The sequence below is a fragment of the Trachinotus anak genome, unplaced genomic scaffold (genome assembly GCF_046630095.1).
Source record: "Trachinotus anak isolate AG129_WGS33_773 ecotype Australia unplaced genomic scaffold, CSIRO_AGI_Tana_v1 ptg000003l, whole genome shotgun sequence".
Taxonomy (NCBI): Eukaryota; Metazoa; Chordata; class Actinopteri; order Carangiformes; family Carangidae; genus Trachinotus; species Trachinotus anak.
Window position 1 is genome coordinate 11,266,584 of NW_027273854.1, and position 26,973 is coordinate 11,293,556.

Consider the following 26,973-nt stretch of genomic DNA (forward strand, 5'->3'; position numbering starts at 1 on the left):
ATTTGGTTCAAGACACATTAAGATTAAAACAGTGGAGGAAGGAGTAAGAAGTTAAAGCCTCTTGACCTCCAGGGGGTGCATTGTTTCTCCTGTTATTTCACTAGGAAGTTTGCTGTCTCTGAGCAAATTGATATAATAGGGCCTGCATGACAGGAATGGTGCTGTTTTATGTGTTTGCGTTGTTAGCATGGAACCTTGCACAACAGCTCCTAGCTATGGGTCAGGATATGTGTGTGTGTGTGTTTGTGGGTGTGAGTGTGCGTGCATGCATGCATGCTGCATCCATTCCCGACCAGCATCCCATCTATAAAACACAGGGGTGGTCAGTCTGTTTATTGTGTGGGTTTGCAAACAATGCTCCCCCATTAGGCTTAGACCAGTGAGTCATTCATAAGTGGTTAAATCCACTAACTACCTTAACCCGAGTGTTTTCAATTGTCATCCTTATTTCCATTTTGCTTCCGTCTCACTGCTGGTAAGGAAGAAGTTCAAGACCTCTTGTCAACTGAAAGCGCACATTTAATGGTCTTATATTCATCCAGAATGAAGTATCTCAACAAATATTTGATGGATTGCCGTGAATCATCTGTTAGCATTGTCATAGTGAGCATGTTAGCATGCTGATGATAGTATTTATCTCAAAGCACAGGCTGTCATGGCTGCTAGCATGGCTGTAGATTCTTAGCCTTGTTATTACACTGTAAACACAATAAGGAGGTAGTGGCAGTCTGATATATGCTCACATGAATGTCCATGTAGATGCTTGACACTGTACCTATACAGAAAGAAAGTTTTGCACAAATACACTAATGCGTGTACACACATACACATGCACTACTGTGTATTCAGCATAATTATACCTGCACTTGTACCTTGGCACCAATCTCTTTCCTGGACTCCCCCTCCTGTGATCTCTCTCTGTTGACTGATGGCTTAAAAGAGAAGGGAAGTTAATGACACCCCCCCCCGTCTGTCAATCTAATCCTTCCTCTTACAACCAGAGATGAAAGCTTCAATAAAAAAAAGACAATTCTGACTGTTTTGTTTTTGGATATTCATTTAATGATAATATCACTTTTCCACTTGTACAAATAAGATCACAAATTAAAAAAAACAAAGAATGACAACAAGGAGCTTCCCAAAATAAACAGGGAGAAATTAACAATCACATTGAAAATACTTTTGGTTATCTTCAATGTATTCTACTTTACAGACAAATATTCCAGTTGCATTGCTTGATTTTTGTGTGGGTTCTTAAGGCATCTTAAGGCATGGAACTGTTAATCGTGGAATTGGTGAAGGTAACTTTACAGATATTCACAAATGTGTCTTTGGTGTGTTTGTCCATAGGTAAAGTTGTTTGGGGGCGTAATGTACTCCTAGGCATGTGGGCACATAGAGGGGGTGACTGATAGTAACGCGATGTCTGCAGGTCTCTGCACAAGCCAGAACATGTGCTCGTATTATCACAGAAGTTGACAGATCTACACACACACACACACACACACACACACACGCACGCGCACAAAAGGTTACTTTGAATATTCACAGATTTGAATCTCAGCACTATGCCTGCATAATAACCTTCCAGTGAATCTTTCACTTTGCAAGTCACATTGTCCTCTGCACAGCAATATGTTGTGCGTCCGCCCTTTCCATGGTTAGGTGCTAGTGAGCAAAAATGGGACTCTTGTTGCCCAGGAGAAGTTGTCACAGCTTTATGCAGAGAAAGCTATTTTTACTCAAGAGAGACACAATATACAACCACTATTTTCTTTGCTTGTTGTGGACCAGGCCGAGTAGTGTGTTGTATGTGAATTGTGGTTGAGGCAAAAAATTGAGTTTCCCTTGCCGGGAATATAAAGAATAAATAAGTTCTCTTTTGCTGTTGTGTAGTGTGAGTGTTTACTGTAACTGAGGCAAGCTCTAAACTAGGTGAAACCCAGAGCAGCACTGAAACAAAAGGAGTTCAGTCAACTGCTTCTCCCTGTACCTTTTGTAATCCTGCTTACCTTCTCCTTTTGTGATGGTAAAGCAGGCTGAGGGCTTCAAAATGGAGAAGGGGGATTTAGTCTTGAGTCTGTCCAGACTAACATCTACTTAGACTGTCTGACATTCTGGGGGCAAAGCCCTTTGATTGACTTTGCTGGTACCAAACGAGTTTTAATCTTCAAAGATTTTAATCTGCTGTTTTGTCTGTTAGTCACAAGAGGTGGGGGAGGAGGGTATTGAGGGTTGTTAACAGTCACAATGTTGCACAATAAAAATATCACAAAGACACAGGTATAAAAAAACATACTTACAAAACAAAACAAACATCACAAGTTTTTTTAGAGCCAAATAAAGCAATGCAAGCATCAGCTATTTTCTCTGCACGACTTCATTTGGTATCTTAAAGGTCATTCATTCTCTTTGGGGTAGTACTGTAGAGTTACAACATACAGCCAAAACAATTGCTGATAGTTTAGCTGGGCTCTTGTAACAGGGAAAAGGCAGCACAACCCCATTTCAGTGCACACTCCTTTATGAACAAATAAATGAGGGCATGGGGTCACTATGTCCATTAACCCAAGGTTTCAGCCAATGACAACACATGATCAGTCCTAGCATCATAGCTTGGAAGCTGAGAGTTTACCAGCCCAGCTGTGTGAGTGAAGAAATATTGAAGCAGGATGCAGCATGTAAATGGCGTAGAGGCACTTTAAATGCCTTTTGATGTCCAAACAAAATCTCTTGAACGTTTTTAATGTCTACTTAGACAGGGGACTGAGTTCAATATATGTCAGTTTCTCCTTTGTTGGTTGGCTTGCTGATACTGTGTCCACCACTTTCACAACAGCAGTTGCTGCTCTCTGTATTTCACCAGTTGGAAAAACAGAGCTGAAGAATGACAATCCTCCTTTAGGTCTGAGTTGTCAAAGCCATGTGTCAAAAGTAGGAAGGCTTGTGTGAAGACATATTGTTATTTGATGTGCAGTGATCCTGTAGTAGCAACACCTCATATTCCAGATTGCCATTCTGAACAGCAGGTTCAGGGATCATAATTTGGGGCTGTTTTTGAGGCAGTGCCCCATTGTCCAAACCAGCCTTAACTCCATCCAACTCTAGCTGAGAGGGCTCACAGTCTAAATCCAAGTGGCCCTTGGCCCTCTTCCTGCGAAGATAGCACACCACTCCCACTGCAATTGCTATCAACACCAGCACTAGCAAGATGGCAACTGCAGGTGCCAGCATAGTGGTCAGCCTCGGGTCAGTAACCCGTGCATCAGGGCCACTGATGCTCTCTGGGGCTGTATGGGCCTCAGTGCAGACACTGTCTATGCCACTAGGGGCACCTAATGGACTTGCACACACAGTGTAAGTGGAATTGGGCTTCAGGCCTCTGAGTCTATACTCTGGGAAAGATGCAGGCAGACTGAGTTGTATTGGCCTGCGATCTGGCCCAGAGAGATTGCGGTAGGTTAGGCGAATTCCACGGATGTAAGGCCTCATTTCAATGTAGCGGTGAAGGTCCAGCAGGATTGAGGTTGCTGTTACTTCATGTGAGCTAATGTCTGGTGCATCAGCAGTCACAGTTGCCATGGGGATTGCAGCTTCAGGTGGTGAAGGCGGGTGATGATTTTGGACTTCACAATACATGCCAGAGGTGCCATGTGGACAGGTACACTCTACCTGACCATCCTGGTCCAAACGACAAGTACCTCCATTCAGACAGGTGTGAGATGGACAGAAATGCTGATCCTCTCCTCGGTCCATGCTGCTGCTGCTGGGGGATGCAGGAACAGGGGGTAAGGGAGAGTCATCATCTTTGTCTGCGGGGTCCTCACTTCCCCTAGGCACTGGAATAGCTTCAGTAGTACTTGGCAAGGTAGTGATAGGAACAGGCAGGGTAGTAGTAGTTTTGACAGTACTAGTGGTGACTGTTGTTGTGGTAGGACAGCCAAAATCCCTGTGCTCCAGTCTTTCCAATACCTTTCCAGCATTAATAGGTGGGAAATGGCAGCGGGTCTCCTCCGTTCTCTCCAGGGTGATGCTCTGGGCTCTCAGCCATCTTGGGAACCATGCTAAGGTACAGAGGCAATTGAAGGGATTCTCTGCTACTGTGAGCTTTCTGAGGTGGGGGAAAAGCTGAGAGAACTCTTCAGGGAGGCCCTGCAGACTGAGGCTGCTAATATCCAACTCCTGCAGCTCCCCAAGGTTCTGCAGATCTTGAACCTTCAGAGGACCCATAGGATTACCAGCCAGGCTGAGGTGGATCAAGCCCTGGGTCTCTTTTAGCACTGAGGGGAAGGACTCAAGTTGGTTACCGGAGATGTCCAATTCATGTAAGTTCTTCAGACTACTTATGAGCTCCTTATTCAGGCTGGTGAGCCCCACACCACCCAATTTGAGTGACTCTAGGTTTGGGGTCTGGAGGTCTGAAGGACCCAAGATCGGTAAGACATTAAAGCGAAGGTCCAGCAGCAGCAGTCGGGGCATTGAGAGAGCAGGCAGGGATGTCAACTGGTTGCCCTGTATTTTGAGTTCCAGCAGGTGCTCCAAGCCATTAAAGGCTGCAGGGTGGATGGTCTTGATAAGATTACTATATAAATAAAGGCGCTCAAGCAGTGCCATACCCTGGAAACATTCCTCTGAAATGTGGGTGATCTGGTTGGATGACAAATCCAGGTTTCTCAAAGAGGTCAAAGGTTCAAACACCCTATCAGGAAGTTCAGTCAATTTGTTTTGACTGAGGTCCAGCATTTCCAGGTTCTCCATACCATCAAAGTCCTCAGCTGTCAACCCCTCAATGCCATTAGCAAAGAGGTAGAGACTTTTTGTGTATGGGGGCACTCCCTTGGGAATGGTAGAGGAGCGTCTCAGGTAACATAAAATGGACTCCGGTGTGGAACAGGTACAATCCTTTGGGCAGTTGCTGGACAAAATGCCATCAGCAAGAATGACGAGGACTAGAAAGGGCATCAGCGGAGTGAGAAAGACCTTCATGTTGCAGACTCTTTCTCTCCCCATGCTCAGCCTAAAACAAAAGAACATAATAGATTGTCAATAACTTGCATCATTCAGAGAAATATACAGTAAATGCTGACAGACTGTAAACAGGATACAACAGTTGTACACAGAATATTCCTTGCTTCTGTAACTTGTGAGGGCCATGTTTTAGTTTAGGAGCATCCAGCTGTTGCATCAAGAAAATGTGTGACACATGCAAAACAATGTTGAATTTCTTTACAAAGCATATTTTGTCCCTATAAAGACTCATTTCCAAACCAGCCTTGATCAGCTATTGTGTGGTTCTTTAATGTGTGGTTCTTTAATGTGTTTAATGGAGAGAGATTACTATCAAAGGTTTAACTATGCATAGCCACTGATCAAAGGCAGTCTTTTATCACAAGGTCTCTTAAACGATAGGGTTGTAGTCTTCAAGCTTCAGAGGGAAAATTTGTGGGGTCCACGCATTTCTGGCTAAAGGAGTGCCACATTCTCACTGCCATGATCTGTGTAATAGATAGTACTGAGGGATGCTAAAACCATTTTTTATTTCTCTAACGATCCTGCAGAAGGTAATGTGCTTGTGTGTGCATGTGCATGTGCACAGCCACACATTCACATGTGTATATGATCATATGTGTGTTGGTGTTTGTAAACAAAAGGGTTTGTGTTTGGATGTAAGCCGCCCACCCACTGCTATTTTCTGTACTGCACACGCTCTGTGGTTGTAGTGAGGTCACAGTTAACTGTTCTCCCTATGTTTATGACAGGCTCCACAGCCTATGAAACACACAGACACACAGCAGCAGAGAACAAATTCAACTTGGTTTGTTTCTGGGACGATGTGTCAAACTGAAAACACAGACAGACTTTGTAAGTTTTTCTCTCTCTCAAGAGCTACTGAAAGAGTGGAAAGCTATGCAGACACCCTCTAAATGTTCCACCATAAACGCTGCTCTGGTCTCTCCAGTTTCATACAACCATACCGTGTCAGTTTTGTGTGGCTGTATGTCTCTCTGTGTCGTTCTAAACGCGAGAGGAGCTTCACTGATAGTTTGGTGCTGCTTCCCTGACCATGGCACAATATAAGTAACACACAGTTTCTATGTTGTCATTATGCAGACTGACGGCCAGTGCTACTTGCCAAATAGGTGTCTCTAATACTGTAAAAAAAAAAAAATGAAATAAACAGAGCCTGAAGAGGTGAGATCACCAAGAAGATATTTTACCATGTTAAGTCTATTTCAAGGATTCCAAGCCTTACAAAACAAGCACCCTGGTAGAGCATCAACACAGTACTTGAAAAGGCAGAAAAGGAGGGAAGGGATTATGGTAAGAAGAGGGAGAGAGGAATGAGGGCAGATAAAGAAGAAACTAGTAGCGGACAACAGTCTGTGTGGCAGTTTATCATCCTCTGCTATCAAGTAAGACGGCCTTGGGGGGAAGAGACAACATCTCTATCTATTGGCCCTTTCTCCTCTTTAAACAGCTTTTGATCTTCTCTCCTTTTACTCTTCACAGAGTCAATAGAAAACTCTTTCTTGTCTTTAATCCTTAACCAGAGGCTCTCTGGTCTGATTCACTCAAATTTTCCCTGTAGGGTCTTGTAATTACTTTTGTTAATATCTTGATTTAAGTTTATTGCCTAGGGGGTGAGGATAGTGAGTGGTAAATAACGCCAAACCTTTGCCTTTAGAACATTTATGACACCCACAGCTATGGCATGTTGGTCAACTTATACGCTTGAGGAGCTTCCGTTAGGGCCTTAAATGATGCAGTTGTCTATGTCTGCACTACACAAATACCTGAATGAGAGGCCAAGTACGTGTGACTTACAGTTTTACACACATGCAGCGCACACACAGAACATTCTGTTCTCACATTGTTCACCGAGGGTTGTGGCCCCAGAAATGTCAAAGAAATTGCTTTGGACATTTTATTTTCATCATTTCCTTTTCTGTCTTGGAACTATATTCTTTTTCTCTGAAGTTACAGTGTTAATTTTCTTGAGCTATGCACAATGTGATACACAGACATTGAATCAGAATGTAGAAGCACAGTTGCTCTCTCAAGATCTCCTCTTATTGATAGAAGAAAGAGTTTTACATTGTCAGTGGTCATACATGCCATGAAATAAATGTACATTGTACTGTTTAAGAAATAACAAATATTACCATGTCTAATTTTTTCCCTATGAGCCAATTTTATTTGTACAAACTAAATAATACACTAATTGGTGTTTGTTTAACCTTGTCCCAAAAACACTGAAAGCTCATTCCCTGTTTTCTAACAACAACAACCAAAAAAAACTCACTGCCTTGAATCTTAGAACTTGGAGAGGAGATCAAGGGGGTGGGGGGTGGAGGGGGGGTGCCAGTATCATCTCATCACGCCATAGCTATGGCATTTATTTTCCTTCTCTTTCAGCATACTTGACTTTCTGCTCCTCCTTGAAATTGCAACCTCCTTGGAAAGATTCCCCGATCTCTTTTTTTTTTCTTTCACCAGTGTACACACTAAAAGAAGTCAGGGCATTCACTTCAACGCCACTGCCAACACCTTACTCTCATTATTCAGCTAACTGTATTTCATACAGTGCAGAAATGTTATTCTGTAAAGTCAGACGCCAACGAAATGACCCTGCACAAACCTCAATTCTTGATTGAGCAAGGCAGCTGACTAGTTTTCATAGCCGGCACCTGCTAACAGCACAGAAGAACTACCTAGACTTTGGGAGCCACGGAAAAAAGTTGAACCCATGGAGTATTGCAATTGTTTATGGAAACTCTTCTCCAGGAAGTAACAATTATTTATCCGATATAGACAGTCTGCTGTTGGGTACAGCTAAATGGGTTGCAGTTATCCCATAATTTACACATTCACTCACACAGGTGAGTAATTACATGTACAGAGTTGTAAAGGATTTTTGGTTCATGCCTCGATGACTGGGGAGAAGTCCAAAGTACGAACATTTTATTTGCTGCTGTTGGAAATAAAGGTTTTTAATGGTAGCAATCAATAATAACTGGAGTCATAAGTTTACAGGACAAGCAGAACTCTTTTTAAATAGTCGCGGGGGAAATTGTAGGTTTCAGAAATGATAGAGGCGCAGATAGAAGAGGGAAAAGGGAAAACGGAAAGTGAGGCTGCTGTGCTGCATAAGATGCTCAGAGCAAGGGAAAACAAATGGATCTGGGAAGATAAACAGGAGATGAAGGAGAGAAGAGAGAATCCAACAACTGCTCAACCGTATGCAGGTGGTCTCAGGTTTTCATATTATGACTGTGTGGGGAGCTGCATTTCCATTTCAGTGCAAGATGCTGCAAGTCTGTGTGTGTCAAAGAGCGACTACACACATACTTGATGTAAAAGGGTTTGTGTGTGTTTGTGACAGAAGTATCACATGTGTCTGAATCTCATTCCTTCCGGATATAGAGAGACTTTAATTTGGTACAGTATATCAGAGCTAGAGACAGGTATAAGAGTTCAGTGCCAGAATATACAACAACATCAAGGCAGCCATGAGAGGAGAGAGAGCTATGCAGATAAAGCTGAGAATATTTTTCTTACAAACTGAACGTGGTGATTCTACCGTAGCTCCCCGGGGCAGAATGTTTATTTGAGTGTGTCTCATTCCAAACTGGGCCAGGCACATCTGATAACCCAGTGGTGGAGAAACTGTGGATGGGGAGGGGTGGTTGAGTCAGTGAATACTACCAGGTCATAGATAAACCATAGCTCTCCTGTTTTCTCTCTTTTTGGATGTGAGTGACTTGTGCGGGTCCTATCAGAATATAAGATAAGGCGCAATCGTGGCGTCACTGCAGGACGGATCCATGGTGTACTGTGGTGCTGAGTGAGTCCTGACTGTGTGGCTTTAACTGAAGTGTTTTGAAGTGAGTAGAGGTGGGCGGCCTGCAGAGAGAGAGATAGTAGAAAGACAGACTTGTCATCCTGCACAAGGAGGAATACCCCCTCCCATCTTGCCTTCCTCCTCCTTTCTTGAGTTGTAATTTCCTTTTCTCTCCCCTGCGTGCTTGTTGAGACATTCCTGAGACAGGCAGCAGCTGAGTCTGAAAAAGTAAGCTTGTCTCTCTCATTGGTTTGGCATTTAGAGATTAACAGGAAGTTTTTCTGGGTTTTCAAACAGATGATTGATTGGATAAATGACGGAGCTGCTTATATGAATGAGAGTAAAAACATCTTTCTGATCGGACCCGTTATATAACAATTGTTCCTTCATCTGTGTTTTCTTTATGCTTTAGGTTTGTGGGTTCTATAAGAATAAAATGTGTTGACTGATGAATATGTGGAATCAACCGAGTGCCAGAGACAGTAAGGAGAAAATACAAAGAAAAAAGCATGGGAACGTCTTTGCGCAACACTAAGTAAAGTACATGGTCAGCCACTTGAAAAGAAAAATTAAAGGAAATAGGAGGAAATAAGTAGAGGCAAAAGGAAGAAAAGCATTTTTCCCCTCTCCCTCAGCTCAGTTCTTATTCTGCTTTTTTTTCTTTTCAAGATGAGGTGGAAAAGAAAACATGAGCAGGGGAACAGCGGAGACAAAAGCAGGTTTCTGTCAGCGGGGGCACAGGGGTGGAGAGGCGGATAAGGCCTGGCTTTGGGAGGGTGAAGTGGGCTTCAGCAATTAAATCCCGGCAGGCCGAGCGTCAAGAGCCCTTATCTTCAGAGCTGAAGGCCAACACTGAGGGGCAATGAAGGGTACAAGAGGGGGTAGAAAATTACGGTGTGTGTGTGTGTGTGTGTGGAGGATTCGCAGGTCACTGTGCACTTCCATAATTCAGCAGGCCTGGCCAGAGACTACGGGGGGGCACCAAGCCAAGTCACAGTAAGGGGATAAGGCTGCACATTACAGAATGCATACTCCCATTAAAGAGGCCCCTTCTCTTCAGGGACCTTGTCTTGTAAGGGAACAACCCTTGCAGCATGTGCATTAGAGTATGATCTACAATGTAATTGGCCTGAAGGCTCAGTTCACTAGGGTGCACTACTTAAATATACTACTATAGCAGCTCCTGGTGTAGATTTACTACAGTAGCACAGGGACATGAATTCATATTGGTTGTAAATGATAACCTGGGCATCCAGAGAAATAACGGTGTTGAAGGCTGATGTGGGCCCTCTGACCCCTCCACTTTCCAGGGTCCCCTGTTTGCTCTCTCTATATTTGCCCCCTTTCTGCTACCCTATGAGATGACAATTTACCACCCCGCCCCCCCTCCATATTCCCATCCCTTTCTACTGTCAGCACCATCCGTGCCACAGCTGGACCCTATTATCCACAATCCAGTGGGGTTATCCATCAACATGACAAACGGGGCAAGAGAGAATTGGGAAGGAGAAACAAAGAGTTGTGTAAAATATCTGAGGATCAAAAGATTACTTAATAAGTGGCACAGGAGAGAGCAAAGCAATGTTTGTGCAGACAGCAGAAGCACGTAGCGCAAGTATGTATTTGAAAATGTCAGCTATGTTAACACAAGACTGTTGGTACGCATGTAATGCTGTGATGTATTTGTATATGGCATGAGCTAATGCATATATATGAGAGCAGCAATTTACTGTTGACATGAAACTTGTCCAAGGTTTTCCATTCACTGGCTTTGGCAGCATAACAGGAAACCATTTGATTTCTTGTTGTTGTAAAATTCTGAATTTAAATGCAATATTTCTTTACACTGAAAATAAATCTGATCAAACAAAAGCCAATGGCTTTTTTCTATTATAATTTTGTGTTTTCAAGGTAAACAACAAATTAAAATTTGTGGTAAGCCAAAGAGCAGCTGCATAAAATATACATAAAACCAGAAACAGAATGTCTAAACAGAGACACGATATTCCAAAATATGCTCTGCTAAAAACTGCGCTTACATCAAGGCCAATCAAGCAGGCAGAATACAAACACAGACTGGGGAGGGGAGGACATGTGGAATGAAAGAAGATGATAGTTTTACTATGTCTGTCACTGGCAATACTCATCTTGAAGCCACAATATCATTGCTATGCTTTGTAGTGTTATGAAGAGGGATTAGGGGGCATAGTAGTTTTACAATGTGCTGCACAAACAGAGATTTCCAACTGATTTCAGCCTGACCACAAGAATAGACCCCATAATAGCCACATCCATCGTGCATCAGCTCTGCCAGTGCTGATTGATGTCAGAGGATCCTTGTTGTTTTACTTAATGCAAGCAACCACTTAACCAACTGGCAGGTGCCTCTTGGACTGCCCCTTCGTCACGGACACATTCGCTTTTTGTTCCTGACATGGTAAATATCTAAATGAGTTGCAAAGCAGCTCATTAATGGTGTGAAAGGTGGTGCTTTTCATTTCAGGATTTATGGTTTTGACCAGGCCTGCTTATAAGGACAGTGTGAAGTATTACCAGATTAGATAAAGCAGCTGGAGGACTTGAAAGAGAACATAATATATTGTGTAGGGGTGAATGGGAGGATACTGGAATAGTAAAACTGTGTGTATTTGCTGCAGTGTAGGAGGGATAAGTTGAGGTTTTGTGATCCAAGTCAGTGGTTACATTTTGCATTTCTGTTTACATTTCCATGTGCTAAAGAAGATTTCACTGTAAAATATTAACACACAAAACAAAAAAGTTTTCCTGTTCATCTGGTCAGATAGCATCAGTCTAAAGGACCCATGAGCCAGTGAGGCAGAGACCGACTCCTTGAGGTCAGAGGTCAGGCCCAGATTAGTGTTTCCACTGCTGCTCAGTATTGTGTGTCCTCTGTTGTAACTGCGGCACAGACAACACAGATAACAGCCCTGTCTGACACGGGCACACACCGAGCTCCAGTTTCACAGACGTACACCTGAAGCTTGCTGGTCCTCGTCTCCACAGCAGGTGCTTTTCTCAACTCCTCCAGGGTAACACGAAACCCAAAACCTCCGGAGTGTGTCTGAGTAAATGATGCGACATGCGCCAAAGCCCCAGCCTTAGCTGGCTACACACTCCTGCCTCAGAGGACAGAGCCGGCGAGAGGAGAACGGAAGCAGGCAGAGGTGGACGGTCGGCCAGCCAAACCAGACCAGAACTGGGTCTGTGCAACAGCATGTCTGCAGTCTAGCGCTGCCTCCTCAGAGCTTTAGAGCGCAGAGGTCAGGCACTACAAGTTCCAAAAGGAAATGTGGACCATTTCCTTTTGTTTTATTGCTGAAGGATATGACGGATGGTGCTGTAGATGCTAGACTTGATTTTGTTTTTATAAAGGCACTTATGAGGGGAGACACAGGATGCCCTGGCTGAGGTAAACTCTCTCTCTTCTTCACTTGTTGTCCTTCTCTCAGCTCACTGACAGTGTCCTGTTGTTCTGCCCTGCAGAGGGATGTCTCATGTCTTTCATCAGTGCACCCTGCCCTGCAACCTCTTGGGACTGATAGTCACTGGGCTCACAGTCACATTTCTTTTATAGTAGCACACAAATACATCTTCCTGAGATCTTCATCACAAGACTCTCGCATTACAGAGACACAAAGGATCTCAGTGCACGACTGACAACCTGGGGTTTCATCTGCTTTCTTATTTCTCAGTGGTGTTTGAATCTTGTGCCATGCACAAAAATCAGTCAGGTGCCCCCTGCAGCTCCTCTTGTCAGTGACCTTAACAAGATGACCCCACTACTCTGCTGCTTTGACCTGGCTTGAATCAGTCACAGCTGAGTGGCATAAAACCACAAACAACAGCTCTCTTCCTTACGCGCTCTCTATCTCTTACTCTCTCCCGCTCTTTCTCTCTGTTTATCATTTCTGTCAGACACGGCAGTAAACCACACACACCACTGCAGAAGTCACAGTTTGATGAGCACCACAAAAGCACCACATTACCAGGAAACGGCAGATATGACATTCTTGTGTCACAAAACTGGACTCTCGCCAGGCCTTGGCTTGTGCCTTCATATCCTGTGCATGACTGTTCGCGCCTCCTCCCAGAATCAAAACTTTATTGTGCTGTCTGGCTCATTGACCCTGGAAGCAATGTTGTCCAGAGCTTTGTGCTGCTGGCAGGGACGCCCGAATCGAGCTGGTGTCAGGCAGCAAGAAGCGGTTAAAAGAGATTCTTGTGACATTCTTCAAAAACACCTGCGACAACCTGGCCTCGAGCAGGAACAGGACAATGTTTGTGCTGTGTGTGTGCTTGCGGTTAGACGTGGCTGGATGGACCAGTTTTATCCGTCAGCTATGTGCACACTCTGACACGCTTCCTACCTCAATGACATTTACTCCCGCTCCAACAGGACTCTAATGCTAGTTTTTCACCTGGCCACCATGATCTTTATCTCCCTGATATACTTTAATAACACTGCTTACAGAACGTTACAGAAGCCAGGAACCTATTTGTTTTATTGTCAGGACTCATTTATTTTATGCACCAACACAGTAAAAAAATCAGCCAAAGAGGTGGTATGTGAAGAACAGCTACAGAATCAGTATGACTGATTTAACTATCACTCGTCCTCTCTGTGTATTAAAAAATAAAAGCCTGGACACACTTTGTGCGCAGCTGGATGTTGACACCAATTTTACCTTTGTCCTTTCTTGCAACTGCGCTGTGTAAGAGTTCAAATCGGAGCTCAGCTGAATCAGAGGGTGTGTATGAGTCAGGCGGCTGGCAGGCACACTGACTGACTGAAAGACCGACCAACCGACTGGCAGGCTGACTATCCTTGTTAGACAAACAGTGTCACACGCACTTACTGAGGAAACCCTCGCACATTATCCATCTGGCTGTCTGCTCATGTGTCTGTGCATCTGGATCATCTTTCCACTTAACTCTTTGAACTTGCTGTAGTTACTTATCTGAGTATCTCCTCTGGCTTCCAGGAAGAAATATTTCTATCGCCTGATTCTATAGGATGGTCCGACCACATTTCTGTCAAAGCGCCAGTGTTAAAACATGTCACGTAAACACACTGCACAGCAGCACAGACGACAGCTCACAGGTGACACTCTTGTTTGACTCATCACTCAAGTATTTCTAAAACCCCCCTCTTCGCTCTGTCAGTCTTATGCCCTCTCCTCCCCTTGCTCCTCTGCTCACCTCTTTCCTTTGCTCTCAGGTTTGTTCATGTAGCTGGTGAGAGTATGAGTGGAATCTGATGAACACACGTCTCCTCCGCCTGCCACAACAGCCCTGCAGGGCCCCGTGGCAACAACATAGCTGTCAAAGTGTTCATCAGGCTTGGGAGAGCTCAGGGCTAAAGTAATGGGTCGGTAAACAGAAACCTGGGGCAGCGCAACAGTGCTGACAGGTAAACAGCTTGTTCACCTTGTTAAATTTGCAGTTCAGCGTTAGAAATTTGGAAAGGACACATACAGAGTCACACTTCATTAGCAGGGGGCAGATTTTTGATAAGACTATGTGCAAATATTTGAAGGTCAAGACGCACACATCTGTAATTACACTTAGACGTGGCCTGACAGAAAAAATAAAACCCTCTGTCATTGTCTGTCTTACTCTGAAACATTAAAGCAAGAGCAGGAACATTTATCTTCAGGAAGGTTGAAGGAGACAGTGAAGGAATTCATCATTTTTCTCTTTGAGAGCTTTGTGTGAGATTTAGTTGAAGCCCCAAGTGCTGTAAAGGGTGCTCGCTGTCCCCATTGGCAGTACTGTGGCAGTTAAAGGTGTGAAAGATGACACCTATGCTATGTCAAGGAGATGAGGAAGTGATTTACTGATAAGTTGATTGACAAATGAGCGATTTATTGATTTTTGTTTATTATTAATCATGACAAGGATGGAATTCCATGTCGTTATGGTTTGAGTACAGTTAGAAATTAAGGTTTGTCCATGGTTGTTTGTTGGTGACATTAAGTAAATAATATTGTGCACGTACAGCAATCATTGCCTTTGTACCGCAGCCTTCTTTTAAAGGCAGTTATCGTGCAGTGGTACCTGTTTTTCAGGCCCCCTACCCCCTCCTACTTCTCTAAGAGTTACCGTTTGTGATTTTTCTAGTCATTCTACCCCGCAGGCTTTTTCCCTTTTAAAAAAAACACCTCAGACATGTGCCACACACACAAGATAAATGTGAAATGGAGATCACTGGTGCAGATTAGGATGTCACAAAGGAATTTATTGTGAAACTGCTGCCTGTGTTGGTGCCATGCCAGCACTGAGGACGCTGGCTGGCAAACCAGCAGCTAGAAGGCACAGTTCCCCCGCCCCTAACACTGACATGCCTCTCCTCCGTAGCCTTGGGTGCCCTGTGATTACCTCCTGAACTAAGACTGCTTCCGCGTTTATTACAGTATAAATATAAAATGCCTGCAAGGATGGGCTGTTTAGTATCACGGCTTACAAATAATAAGTTAAATTGAATGAATTCACAATCTCCACTGTGAAGTGGATCTGACAGAATGCCTCTGGTTATCCAAATATTTCTCAGAGAAATGACAGGATCACGTGAGCCAACATCAGTCTTAATCCCTACTTTAGTTAGCACATTGACCTGCCACACTCCAACTGTGCCAACCCCTGATGAAGCAGCTGAACCCTACCTCCATAACAAATGTAAAGGCATCAGTCAGCAGCAGTCTATTAAGACATCAACATCGACCCTCAGCTCAGTTTGCCTGCAGCAGGTGCGCACCACCTGAGGATCCCTCGTATCAGCACAAGCAAGGCAAGAGTGAAGGAAGAGGAGGAAGGTAGTGACAGAAGTGGAGGAATAAACAACTCCTCTTTCCTTTAGGCTGTCAGTACACACAACAGATTATATCTGCTGGATGCAACAATTCAGCGAACTGCCAAAAGGAATTCATGTTTGTTTCTTAGAGGACAAACTCTATATAATCCTTCGGTTGTCAAAAGCTTTTTGCAAGATGGTCTGCTTGGGAAGGCTATTGCATTAAATACAGACAGAGATATACACAAACTCAAGCTTTAGTCCAGGCCTGTTTTTAAAAGACTATATCATTGTTTAGCTCTTAAATAACAGATTATGTATTCTTTACATTTTTGCTGACCAAGTTTGACTTTTGAATGCATCTTTTTTTTTTTACTGTTTTTTTTTTCCATTTGCTTTGGTTTCCATTAATTTCTACACCTTATGAAAATTTATTTGCAGACTCATCGACCTAGCTGCAACAGAGCAAGTTTGGATTAATATTTGCCACATTTGAAGGCAGTAGTTGCATTACCTTGCAACAATAGTTTAACTTGATGTTTAAAATTAAAGCGAGTTTGAATAGTCTGTTAGTTGATTTTCATACTTTATGGAAATGAATCGAAATCAGTGGATGCCTGGAACAGTAGGGGAAAGAAAAAAAAAACACATTCAAATTTCTAAAAACTCAGCAGCATGGTTTGTAAATGAAATGTGATTTGTACTAAACGGTATAAATATGCAAAAGCACCAGTATAAAAGATGCCGTCGCATTCATGCCTGTCGAATGAATAAAGAGAGAGAGAGGGTCTGTGGTTTTGAGATCTGTGTCTTCAGTATACAGGATGTGTGTGTCTGTGCCCTATGGGTTAGTCACGCTGTCATATACAGAGAGCCTGAGACGACCTGACAGACTTGTGCGGAGAGAGGGGAGAAGGGAGGGGGGAATGAATGATGCTTTGTTATTGTAGCAGTGAATAGTAATTTATCTAAACAAAGAGCAGTTTGTTTGCTCTCCTCAACATATCCGTTCATATGTGTCATTAAGTGAGTATTCTGAGCTGACCTGTAGCACACTGAAAAAAACATACCTGTGTGCATTAACTGTGATCACGTGTGTGATCTCTGTATGTGCATATGGTAGTGTCAGAGTATATTAATATCATGGAACACCCTTGTTTGCTCTTCTATGTTTGCTTTAAGGTAGAAATATTAACATTAATAACTAACATTTGCAAGTTTAACACAGACATTTGGCTGGGATGTAGAGCCTCATCATGTGTTAACTTAAGTTTTAAAGCATACATGTCGGTGAGGCAAGGGTGTGTAGTTAGCACTTAAGAAAAAGGCAGGTAAAGGACACACTCAGTTTGTCAGAGGGTGCTATAATTCAAGTTGGCGAGTGCAAGGTTTGATGTTAAAACTTCAGGATTAAGGCAGACACAAAGCCGGTGTGTGTTGATATTGAAGCATTGCCTGCATGGCAAATAATTTACAGCCAGCAAACACACACACCTTGCACAAATCCCTTAACCTGAGGAATGTGTAACAACCAAAACTCAGCCTCAGAAGAGGAGCTCTGCGCCACCACCGCTCTCTCTCTCTTCCTCTCCGTTCTCCCTGAAGAGCACTGAGACGCTCAGAGACAGAGAGGTGGAGGAGATGTAAGGCAATTAGTGAGAGTAGCGGTGTACGTCCAGAGGGCCCCAGGCTACAGTCCTGTCGTGTGTGTGTGTGTGTGTGTCTTTGCAAGCCCATACAGTCCCTGTCACAGCTCATTGACAACTAGCACCACACAGGAATGAGGCAGGACAGAGGGTGAGGGGTCAGAAAGGGGTGTGTTACGTTGAACAGAGAATCAGAACTTGTTACCTCTAATGCAATAACCAGATCTCATCTTATATAGGTGATTTATTAGTGGTGTTATTTATTTTTCAAGGAACGTACCTCTTCAAAACCAGGAATTTAAAAATACCACTTGCGACAGAAACATGTTTTTTTTTCTCCTCAGAGGGACTGCATACTTTGTGGATCATAGGCATTTTCTTCCCTTTTTTCTTCTCACTTTCTAAAACAGGAACATTTTCTGAGCATTGTTGCAAACAGACTTTGGAGAAGCTTTTAAAGGAGGAAGCTGACAATACTCAGAATTGTTGTTATTGCCATTGCATTCCATAAAAAGACCAAAACCAGCTACTCTTTGTTCATGTCTCAATTATTTGACTTTCTGTGCTCTGCATGCATCTCTTTGCCCCAAGCCCACTGTTTCCTACAGAAGACACATCTTTGAAAAAAAGGCTATGAATATATAGTTTCACCTTTTAAAAAAATGTTGCAGCAATTTCCTTAAACAGCTGAGCACTGTAGTTTTTATCAGGCTTTAGGTGAAAAGAGGACATAGTGCGTTTGTTGTGGACTATTTTCAGCAGCGTATTAATGTGCGTTTGGTGCTCTAGTGAGTATTTATGGCAAAATGTGGGACTGACTCAAAATAAACTACTGACTCTATTCATGGTAATGAAAGAGCCCAGAGTCACCCATAGCAACAATGTGACTCACTCGTGTTTTTTAATAGTCTTTGGACAACAATGGAGCTCTATGGCACAGAGGAATAAGCTACACGTAAACAGACAATACTTGTTAGGAGGAACAAATTCATTGTTGGTTTTGGTCTTTTCCTAGACTTTGTTGACAACCAGACTTAAAAAGTGTGAGGATACACAATGTGAACAAAGTCTTTCAAAATTAATCTGCTTTTAAAAAGAAATCATGTATTTTTCTGTGGAAAAAGAACAAAAACTATGAGCCTTGCACATACTGTCCATATATCCAGGGTTACACGTACTGAAAAGTCTGCATCCTACCCACTCCTGAGACAGCTCCATAACTTCAGCAACTAGACAGGCATGGTAAAGTCCGAACTTCCTTCATTCTCTCTTTTCCCTTTCTCTCTGTCTGTAGCCCCACACAGCCTCACTGTATCTACTAAATGCAGTCAGTGTGTGTTGGGAGAGCTGCTCTTGTTCTCCTGCCAATCTTGTTAAGAGGCTCAGAGTTGTGTGAAAGGAGTCTATTGAGGAAGCAGGGTGTTACGGTTAACACAATAAGGACCGCCAACAGCGTGTGGTTTGAGTTTCTGGATGCAAATATTCAAAGGAGTGTATTATTGTGACGCGTGTCAAAAATACGTTTTTGTTTATGTAATCTATCTTGCTTTTCTTTTTAAATTCTGATGAAAACTACAAAACAGTATTTGTGATGTTTGTATTATGGTAATTGCTCACATCTTATTTGTAATGACAGAGATTACTCATGACACTGTCAGATTTTACTTAAAGCCCCACTCACCCAGTGAAGAAGCTTCCTCTTCTACTCCCACTCCACTGTTTTTGGTTTCAGGTCTTCCTTCCCTGGAAATAACACACAGTTGTATCGGTTAGTCAAATATTTAGCAATTTGTTTTTTTGTTTTTTTTTTACTCCACTTATTTGGAATCCAATCCCCTGTCATGCATTGTTAATGGCCCACAAGCAGGACAGGAAGTTTTTTTTCCTATTAATTGGTTGGATTCCAGCTGTGAGCAGGAGCGTGCTGAGCGCTGGTTGGCTGTGTGGCGGCGCAAGGGGAACGACAGAGCGGGAGAGGAAGAATGCAGGCCGACCACTCTCCACTCTGTCAGCTCCTTGTCCTGTGGTATCAGTCTATCAGCTGTGGCCTGAATGTTTGTGTGTGCAGAGCAGTCACTTTTTTGTTTGAACCCCTATATGTTGTGCTGTGTTCATAGCGCAGTTTCTGCGTGGTGTGATCGGTGAGATTCATTCAGTTTCACCCTCTTAAGCTGGTCATGAATGAGGTGTTGCCTCAGGAGGGCATCAAAGGTCACTCATGTAAAAGTAATACACACTGACAGTTCCTGCAAAGACTAAAATTTGGCATTTTATTAATATTTCAGAGCAGGTATAAGGTTTTTAATTTGCACATTTCCAATTTAGATTCAGACCCCATGGCCCCAACAGCTTTAATTTGAAGTAGTTTCAAGGCAAATCTCAAATTGACCACACTGCTTGTGTGTTTTTAATGATAAGCATCTTTTGTTTTCCATTACCACAGAATTATTTGTGTGTATATATATTTGTGCATGTGTTCATGCTCTTGTTGCTTTGTATAAATAATGATGAATTAGTATCGAATGCTATTTTGGAGTGTGATTATGGGATCATTAGTATGATTTGGTTTCAGGAAAACGTAAACACAAAGTAACCGCTTGGTAGATGTTTTATTATTGGGAGACGTTCGGCCAAGAGCAGCTTCCACATTTCTTTCTAATAGCAGACCTTTTGGGGGTTTCTCCTTTAATTGATTTAAGGCATGGTCATAAAACAGTTTGGGAAATAATTAGCTGAGAGGCACACATTTTTTTTTGCTTTTCCTCTCCCATTTGTACAACACAGACTATTAAATACAGAGACTACTTGTTCATAGTGAATATCCTACGCTCACTCTGCTAAGCACTGTTTTTAAGCCATATTTCATATACCTAAGCTCTGAGTCAAACAGTCTGTGGAGGTGGACAACAGAATGATGATGACTAACACACCACATGCTTTACCTGATTGAGTAACACCTAAAACCTCTCTTCAATTTGCATATTTCTTCTCTAAATCGCCCTGCAGCACAGGCTCACGTCCACATTCATACAGCTTTGTTTACATCTGAAAATAACCAGGGCTTGGTTTGGCTGGCTGTCCTGCTTCGAGGCCTTTGCTGCGTTCTGCATCCGTGTGTTTATTTGTCTGTGGGAGTGTCGTGTGCTGCTGCACAGAGGCTTTTGCATGTTTCTTTTGCACACACACAGTGTTTGTTCACGCGTCATTTGCATATCTGTTGTCATTGATCTGCACAGGTAATTGTGGTGATGCGTGCCTGCCATGCTTGAGTACATGCAGAGGTGAGCGACGAACCTGTGTGTAACTTTTGTGTGGGGACTCTCACGCGCTGACTCTGCCGCTGCCAGTTTCCCGAGGTCACTGTCTCTCCCCCTCAGACAGTCCCTTGACTGCATTGTAAATATTTAGCTCTCAAAGTGGAACTCAACACTCAAAATAGACAAAAATTATCTTTACCACTAAGCTTCTTGAATAACTGTAGTACTTTTCTAAAAGACAAAGCTGTTGACAACAATATTCCTGCTTTAGTATGCCTTAATAGCTCAGGCTGCGTCTTCCACATCTTTCCAGGAGGCATGTGGTCTGTAATTTGAGCAGGCAGAACATTTGTAGTATCCCTTAACCTGCCAGTACCTCTTATTTTCACCATTACTGCTTTACATTCATATTTATTCTCTTCCGAAAGAACTATTTTTGTCTACCATTCCCTCGTTCTGTTTTTTAGAGCATTGATTCTTTTCAGTCCACTATAATTTTCTTTCTTCCTCTGTGTTCATCTGTTAAACATAAATATTGCCTCACCCTTCTCCTCCTCTCGTTCTCCTTTTCTCTCTGTCTCACTCCTTTTTTCTCTTTCCCCATCTGGTGTAACCTCTTCTGAGGCAGAGCAGAGCTCTGCAGTCTGGTGTTCATGTTAGAACCACTTTGTAGTGGCATCATCTAAAACTGCAAACGATTTGTCCCAATCGTGGCTCCAAACATCAGTCCAAACCCTAAACCTGCTGAGGAAGGATGGCATAAACAGAAAGCTCGATGTTTCACTGTAGGTCGATATTTAATGCTACACTTTGCTGCTCCCTGCGTGTTGAATATGTACCAGTGACAAGCCATGACTTGTGGCGAAGTCACAGCCACTCGCCTGTTGATTGCAGTGTGGAGTGATTGAGATTCGGGCTGATACGAGGTGGCATTTGGTTCTACACATGCAGGCATTCGCACGTATACATGCACAGATCTGCCCTCTCAAACTGCCCCCGGTGCTCTCACGGTGTGGACAGCAACAGATAACAACACTATCTGTGCCCCTCTCCCTCCTCAGCCACGACAGAAATAGACATTAAGAAAAATGGGACAAGAGAAAAACAATCGCGAGACGATGTCAGGAAGGAGAGAGGCCGTATGCGTACGTGTCGGCTTGTGCGGACGACGTGCCTGCGTGAGTGTTGTGGTTGAATGTCACCACTTCTATGTGACAAATGAGGCCTCGGATACTTGAAGACCTGATGGGGAGTAGACGCACAAACCCAAGGGTACACACAAGCCACGTTTACTCTGCCGTGTTATCATTCAATCCATATTCAGTAGAACATTAATAGTTAATGTTCAGCTCAGTGGTTGTTTGTTTAATTTTCGTTGGCCATTAAGGAAAAGTGGTTAAACATTTGACCTTATTCTCAAAGGGAGAGCTGTCTTCCCACTTCTGGTTTTGGTCAAACAGTATAGGTGTGTGTGTGTGTGTGTGTGTGTGTGTGTGTGTGTGTGTGTGTGCGTGTGTGTGCGTGCATGTGCCCTCGCTTTGCTCTTGCCCAGTAAGATCTAGTTCAAGGCTCATTTCCTAATTACAGTGCTGGCCAGAGGTAATTACAACCTTAGATTAAGAGCAGTTTCTCTTTTTTTACGGGCTCACTGAAATGCAGCAATTTGTGGTGGCTTTCTGGGATGAGCATCCTCTCTCTCTCTCTCTCTCTCTCTCTCTCTCTCATTCTACATCTGTGTCTCTCACCCTGCTTCTCTCCCTCGGTACTTCACTCGAGTCAGTTGAGGAATTTGGGGGAATTTTTGGCTTTTTGCAGATTTTCCAACCAGAGTGAGGAGGTTAAGAAAATATCAGTGTTTAATTTAATATAAAGCTTGAGAGAGTAGTTTCATTCATGTCATGTTTGATTCAAAGGGTCGTCTGCTTTGGAAGATAGACAAACGGGTAAGATCTAACTACAGTGAGTGTGTGTGTGGATGTGGACATGGACATGGACATGGACAACAGCAGTTATTTGGGGTTTTTGTTCGAGCTGGGGCACTCCAAAGCCCTCAGATCCTTTCGCATGTGTGTGTATATTTATGCAAGGTTTTGAAGTGGTTCTTCTGAACGCATCATTTGGCTGCATCGGCAAGCTCTTCTTCAATTTAGCTTGGCAGGCGTATGGGCTGGGGTTTGCCTCCGCATACCGCTGGGTCAGCATTGATGTGTGAGGCTGAGGCCTTTGAAGCCAGGGGGTTTTATTTAAGACACGTCTTCGAGAGAGCAGCAACTCGTGGTTGTCAACCGGGGAACCCCCCCCAACCCACCCCACCCCACCTGTGCAGCACTTGAGAGGGGGCCACACTGAAGACTTTAATTCTGATAGAAGGAGGATTTGTAAATCTTGAATTCTGTCTCTCACTCACAGTCATTGCTAATTGTGATGACACCACACTCTCACATGGCATTGAGAAAAACACACATACACACACTGACGTCAACTCACTTATTCAAACTTCCTGCCCTGTCGACTCCCCTCTTTTTCTCGCTCTCTGCCGGCTGTGTGAGCGCCCCGCTCTCGTTCTCCTCTCCTCCCTTCCCCAGGCCTCCTCGCCACAGCACCTGACTTTTAACCCCCTAATCCCTCTGATGCACTGGGTCAGATGCTTCAGGCACTGCCCCTAATTGGTGCAAAACTGAACTCCTCTACTCTCTGCGAGTTTGGAGAAAGAAGAGTGGCAACATTCTGTGTTGTGGTAACAAATACATTTACAGGCACCACAAACTCCTGCCAAACCTCCAGCAGATCTTTCAGTCATGTCTCAACACAACAAATGGAGGAGCACAACTGTCAGTCATTGTCAGCAGCAGATGTAGACATCTGTGCCCTTTTCCTCTCGAGCTCTTTAGCACACATAATGAAATGCCAGCCTTGATTTTGTAAAAACAAATAACAGATACAAATACAGGCTGACACAATGCTGGTAACCAAATCCTGGATGGGTAGTGTGGTTTCGACATCACTGTCACAGTGGTGTGACAGCAGGCCTGTGCTTAATTGTTTAAATTGGGTTTTATGACAGAGGGTTTCTTTGCCTTTCCGTCCACAGGCCGACATTTAAGGGCAGGAGATGTCCCGTGGGGGGAGGAATAGTACACCCAGCGTGCACATGTGGCTCACTTAATGCTCACACCAGCATGCACAATTGCACATTTTATCGTCAAAGCGTTGCCATGTGTTAGGCAGCAGTTTTGATAAGCTGTGACTTTAATTTAACATCGCTGGTGAAGAGAGGCAGTAAGAGCTTAACCCCATTTTCCCCTTCTCTCCGTCTCTCTTCTTCCTCTCACACACGCCATTCATCGTCTCAGACTTCTCTCAGTCTCTCTGTCAGTGTCAACAAGTGACTGTACAAACAGGGTAGAGAGTGAAACACGGCGGCAGAAAGCAGTGAGCGCTGTGGCTTTATCGTCCGGCTCCACATATAGAAAATAACGACACTGCTACAATCCTGCATTCTTCACAATGTCAGGCTGTGCCCACAACTGCTCTCTTGTCCTGTAAGTGTTACAATCTGTGCAACATAGTAGCCTGAAAGTTCTCCACATTAGTGAGGGATAATTGGCCTCCTGTGGCTGCTCTGCTGTGTCTGGTAGCCTAATATAAACCAATTACAACCATTATATACTGTCAATGACACGGTAGCTTCTCCTGTAGCATAATGATGGTCTGTGAGGAAACACATGGGGAGGAAACAAGCGGTACACCGGTGTAGGGGTTAATAGCAGGGCTATTGGACTAGTTTACACTGCCTGTTTTGCCCCCGGGAAAGATTAGGCGATTTTCCGTGCCTGTTTATGGAGCCATGTAAAAGATGCTAATCTGGCTGAAAGCTGGGGGGATTGTGGTCAGAAGACTGTTCTTACATGAATTAAGCATCTTAAGTGAAGGTGGATGTAAATATTTCTAACATGCTTATATTTTAATCAGTGATGTCCAGTTGGGTCTTTGGGCTACTGGTTGTCCCTGAGGAGCATCCAGGGGTCTCTCACATAATAAATAATCATTACATTTCACTGTTGTTTCATTCAGTGTTAACACACTGAGATTATGCCTTTGACATAGAGTGGTGTGATCATCTTTCTGTGGTTATCACCTCCAGCAACTGAGTATAAACACTCACATAATTGTGAGGTTAAATGTTAGGTTTAAAGAGCTACTCATTTAAGAGCTCCTCTGGGACCAAATACTCAAATTAGGCTTCTTCTTTAATGGTACCTCTCAGAGAATCAGAGTTTATGTTGACATAATATTTGCCTATTTTTTTGGAAAGACGAGACGGCGTTATCTGGGAAGAATAGATGCTCTGACGGCTCCTTGCAATTTTTACTTTGTGTTTTATTGGATGTTAGTTTATTGGTGGAGTCGGTCACTCAGAGATTTTAATCTCTCAGGAATTTGACCTCATCACTCGTTGCTCTGCTGCACACACCCTGAACGAAACTGATGTCTCTCTAATTTCTCCGTGTACCTTTTCCCTCACATCTGAACCAGTGTTTCATTTATCCATCATTGCACTGCACTGCACCGCCTTCAGCTAAAAGTCAAATGAGTGAGTCCTTCAACTTTAAATCAGAGTTTGGAACTTGTCCACATCTCAATCAAAGTGAAATATTTTTGTTATTATACTAATAATAATCAAGTCATTTTGTATCAGTAGCAGCTATTGATGGACATCTTTAATATTGCAGTGTGTCACCAATCATGCTTATGACTGAAACTTGGCCACTGCATGACAAAGCTGAGACATATCCTTGTTATCCATCCATTTTATAGAGTTTGGGATTATTTAGTGGCCTAATGAATTCATTCAGCGATTTTAAAACCACATCAAGTCAGTGCATCACTCATAATGAGACTTGAGGGACACTTGTCTTTTCCCAACTTTGTCCTTATTTCCTCAGTAGTTTTTTTCTTCTTTAGTAAAAAGCAGTGATGCACCAAAACTGCCAAAGTTGTCTGAAAACTATAAGATAACGAAGACTCTGTGAGCTGCAGTGAGCCCCAGTAATAGTTTGGTGTTGGCATTTATTATTTTGTCTCCAGATATGAAATGTGGTCAAGATCATCTTGTTTTGACCTCATGCCGCGAACATAACAAATGCATTGACTTGTCATAATCTGACCCCTCTGGGCGTCCTCTGTACTGAAACCATCAAACAACCACGCTTGTGTCCTGTTGAACTCCCTGTTGTGGGATGTTCCCCTGTGTGTGCGTCCAAAAACAGCTGTCCTCTGCGGTGAACACGGCTCGGTGCGGTCTAGACGTTCGGCTCGGCCCCTGCATGCTGTACGGCGTCCTGCGGTGCGACACCAGCCCGCCTCATTACCGCCCCGGCGGCTCCTCTCGCTCCGCGCACTCGCTCGCGTTTTTACGCATTCACCAAATACATAGGAAGCCTTGTTTTACTGGCAGGATTTGGTGATCTGAAGCATTAGTGGCGCACACATAGCCAATAAAACCTGTTAGGTCCAATCAGCGAGGGGAGCCATCGTGTTGACTTGCAACACAAAACAGCGGTTGTATTTGACAGGAATGTTACATGCGTTTACAGAAAAACCTGAACACGCCTTATCATTATAGTGATGCACTGTCGTTTAAAAGCATAAAAAACTTCCGTACAACTTTATCAACTTACTGTTGAACAGAGCAGACCCACGGTGCGTGTCTGCTGGATTATTCTAGTGAGTGTTCGTGAAGGGAGTTGTCATACAGGACACACTGACACAACTTTTAGGAGCAACACCAGTCGCTTTGGTTTTATAGCCTATTTTAAAGTACAGAGAAACCTGACGATTCGTTTTGATTTTGTACCGAAAATGACTGTGTCATTTCGCACATTGAGATGTTCCTCAGGCAAATCATATTCAACCTAACCGCATTTGTCGACCTAACTATTTACGCGTCTTTATGCGCTTTTGGATCCTGTTCCAAGTATTAGAGCCCGAAAAGAAACGAAATGTTTGTCCTTATGTCATTAGTCAAAGCAGGAAACCCTTACCCAGAACTTGGAAGAAGTGAAGTTGGGAGCGCAGTCGCGCTTGTGTCTTTATCCAAGCGGAGCAGTTCACCGATATAACTCCAGACCTTGTAGTTTTCCGAATATGCGCTCTCTAAAAAAAAAAAAAAAAAAAAAAAGTTCCTGTCAACGTATTAAACTTACAACGAACGGTCTTCATCAAATCCTTGGAGAGGTACACCAGCCTCCACGTCAAGGAATGCGCTCAAGTGCCGACTCCCTGGACAAAAAGCGCTTTATTGGTGAGCACAGAGGAGAGTTTAAGCGGAGGGATGGGAGGGGCGAGGCGAGGCGAGGCGCACGGCAGCAGAGCGCACTCCTGCACAGCCCGGAGAGCAGCACACAGCTCACCTGA

The 26,973-nt window shown here is 43.5% G+C and overlaps 2 protein-coding genes across 2 annotated transcripts in view; one reads left to right on the forward strand and one right to left on the reverse strand.

The window, feature by feature from the left end:
• coro7 (coronin 7) overlaps positions 1 to 26,973 on the forward strand; it is a 105,298-nt gene that overhangs the window by 51,560 nt on the left and 26,765 nt on the right. The gene's annotated exons all lie outside the window — the stretch shown is intronic.
• vasnb (vasorin b) lies at positions 1,040 to 26,851 on the reverse strand. Its single transcript, XM_071473626.1, has 3 exons — positions 26,601 to 26,851; positions 18,981 to 19,042; positions 1,040 to 5,017 (listed from the first exon to the last, which is right to left on the reverse strand). The coding sequence occupies exon 3, from the start codon at positions 5,008 to 5,010 to the stop codon at positions 2,929 to 2,931; it is 2,082 nt and encodes a 693-aa protein (XP_071329727.1). The 5' UTR covers positions 5,011 to 5,017; positions 18,981 to 19,042; positions 26,601 to 26,851; the 3' UTR covers positions 1,040 to 2,928.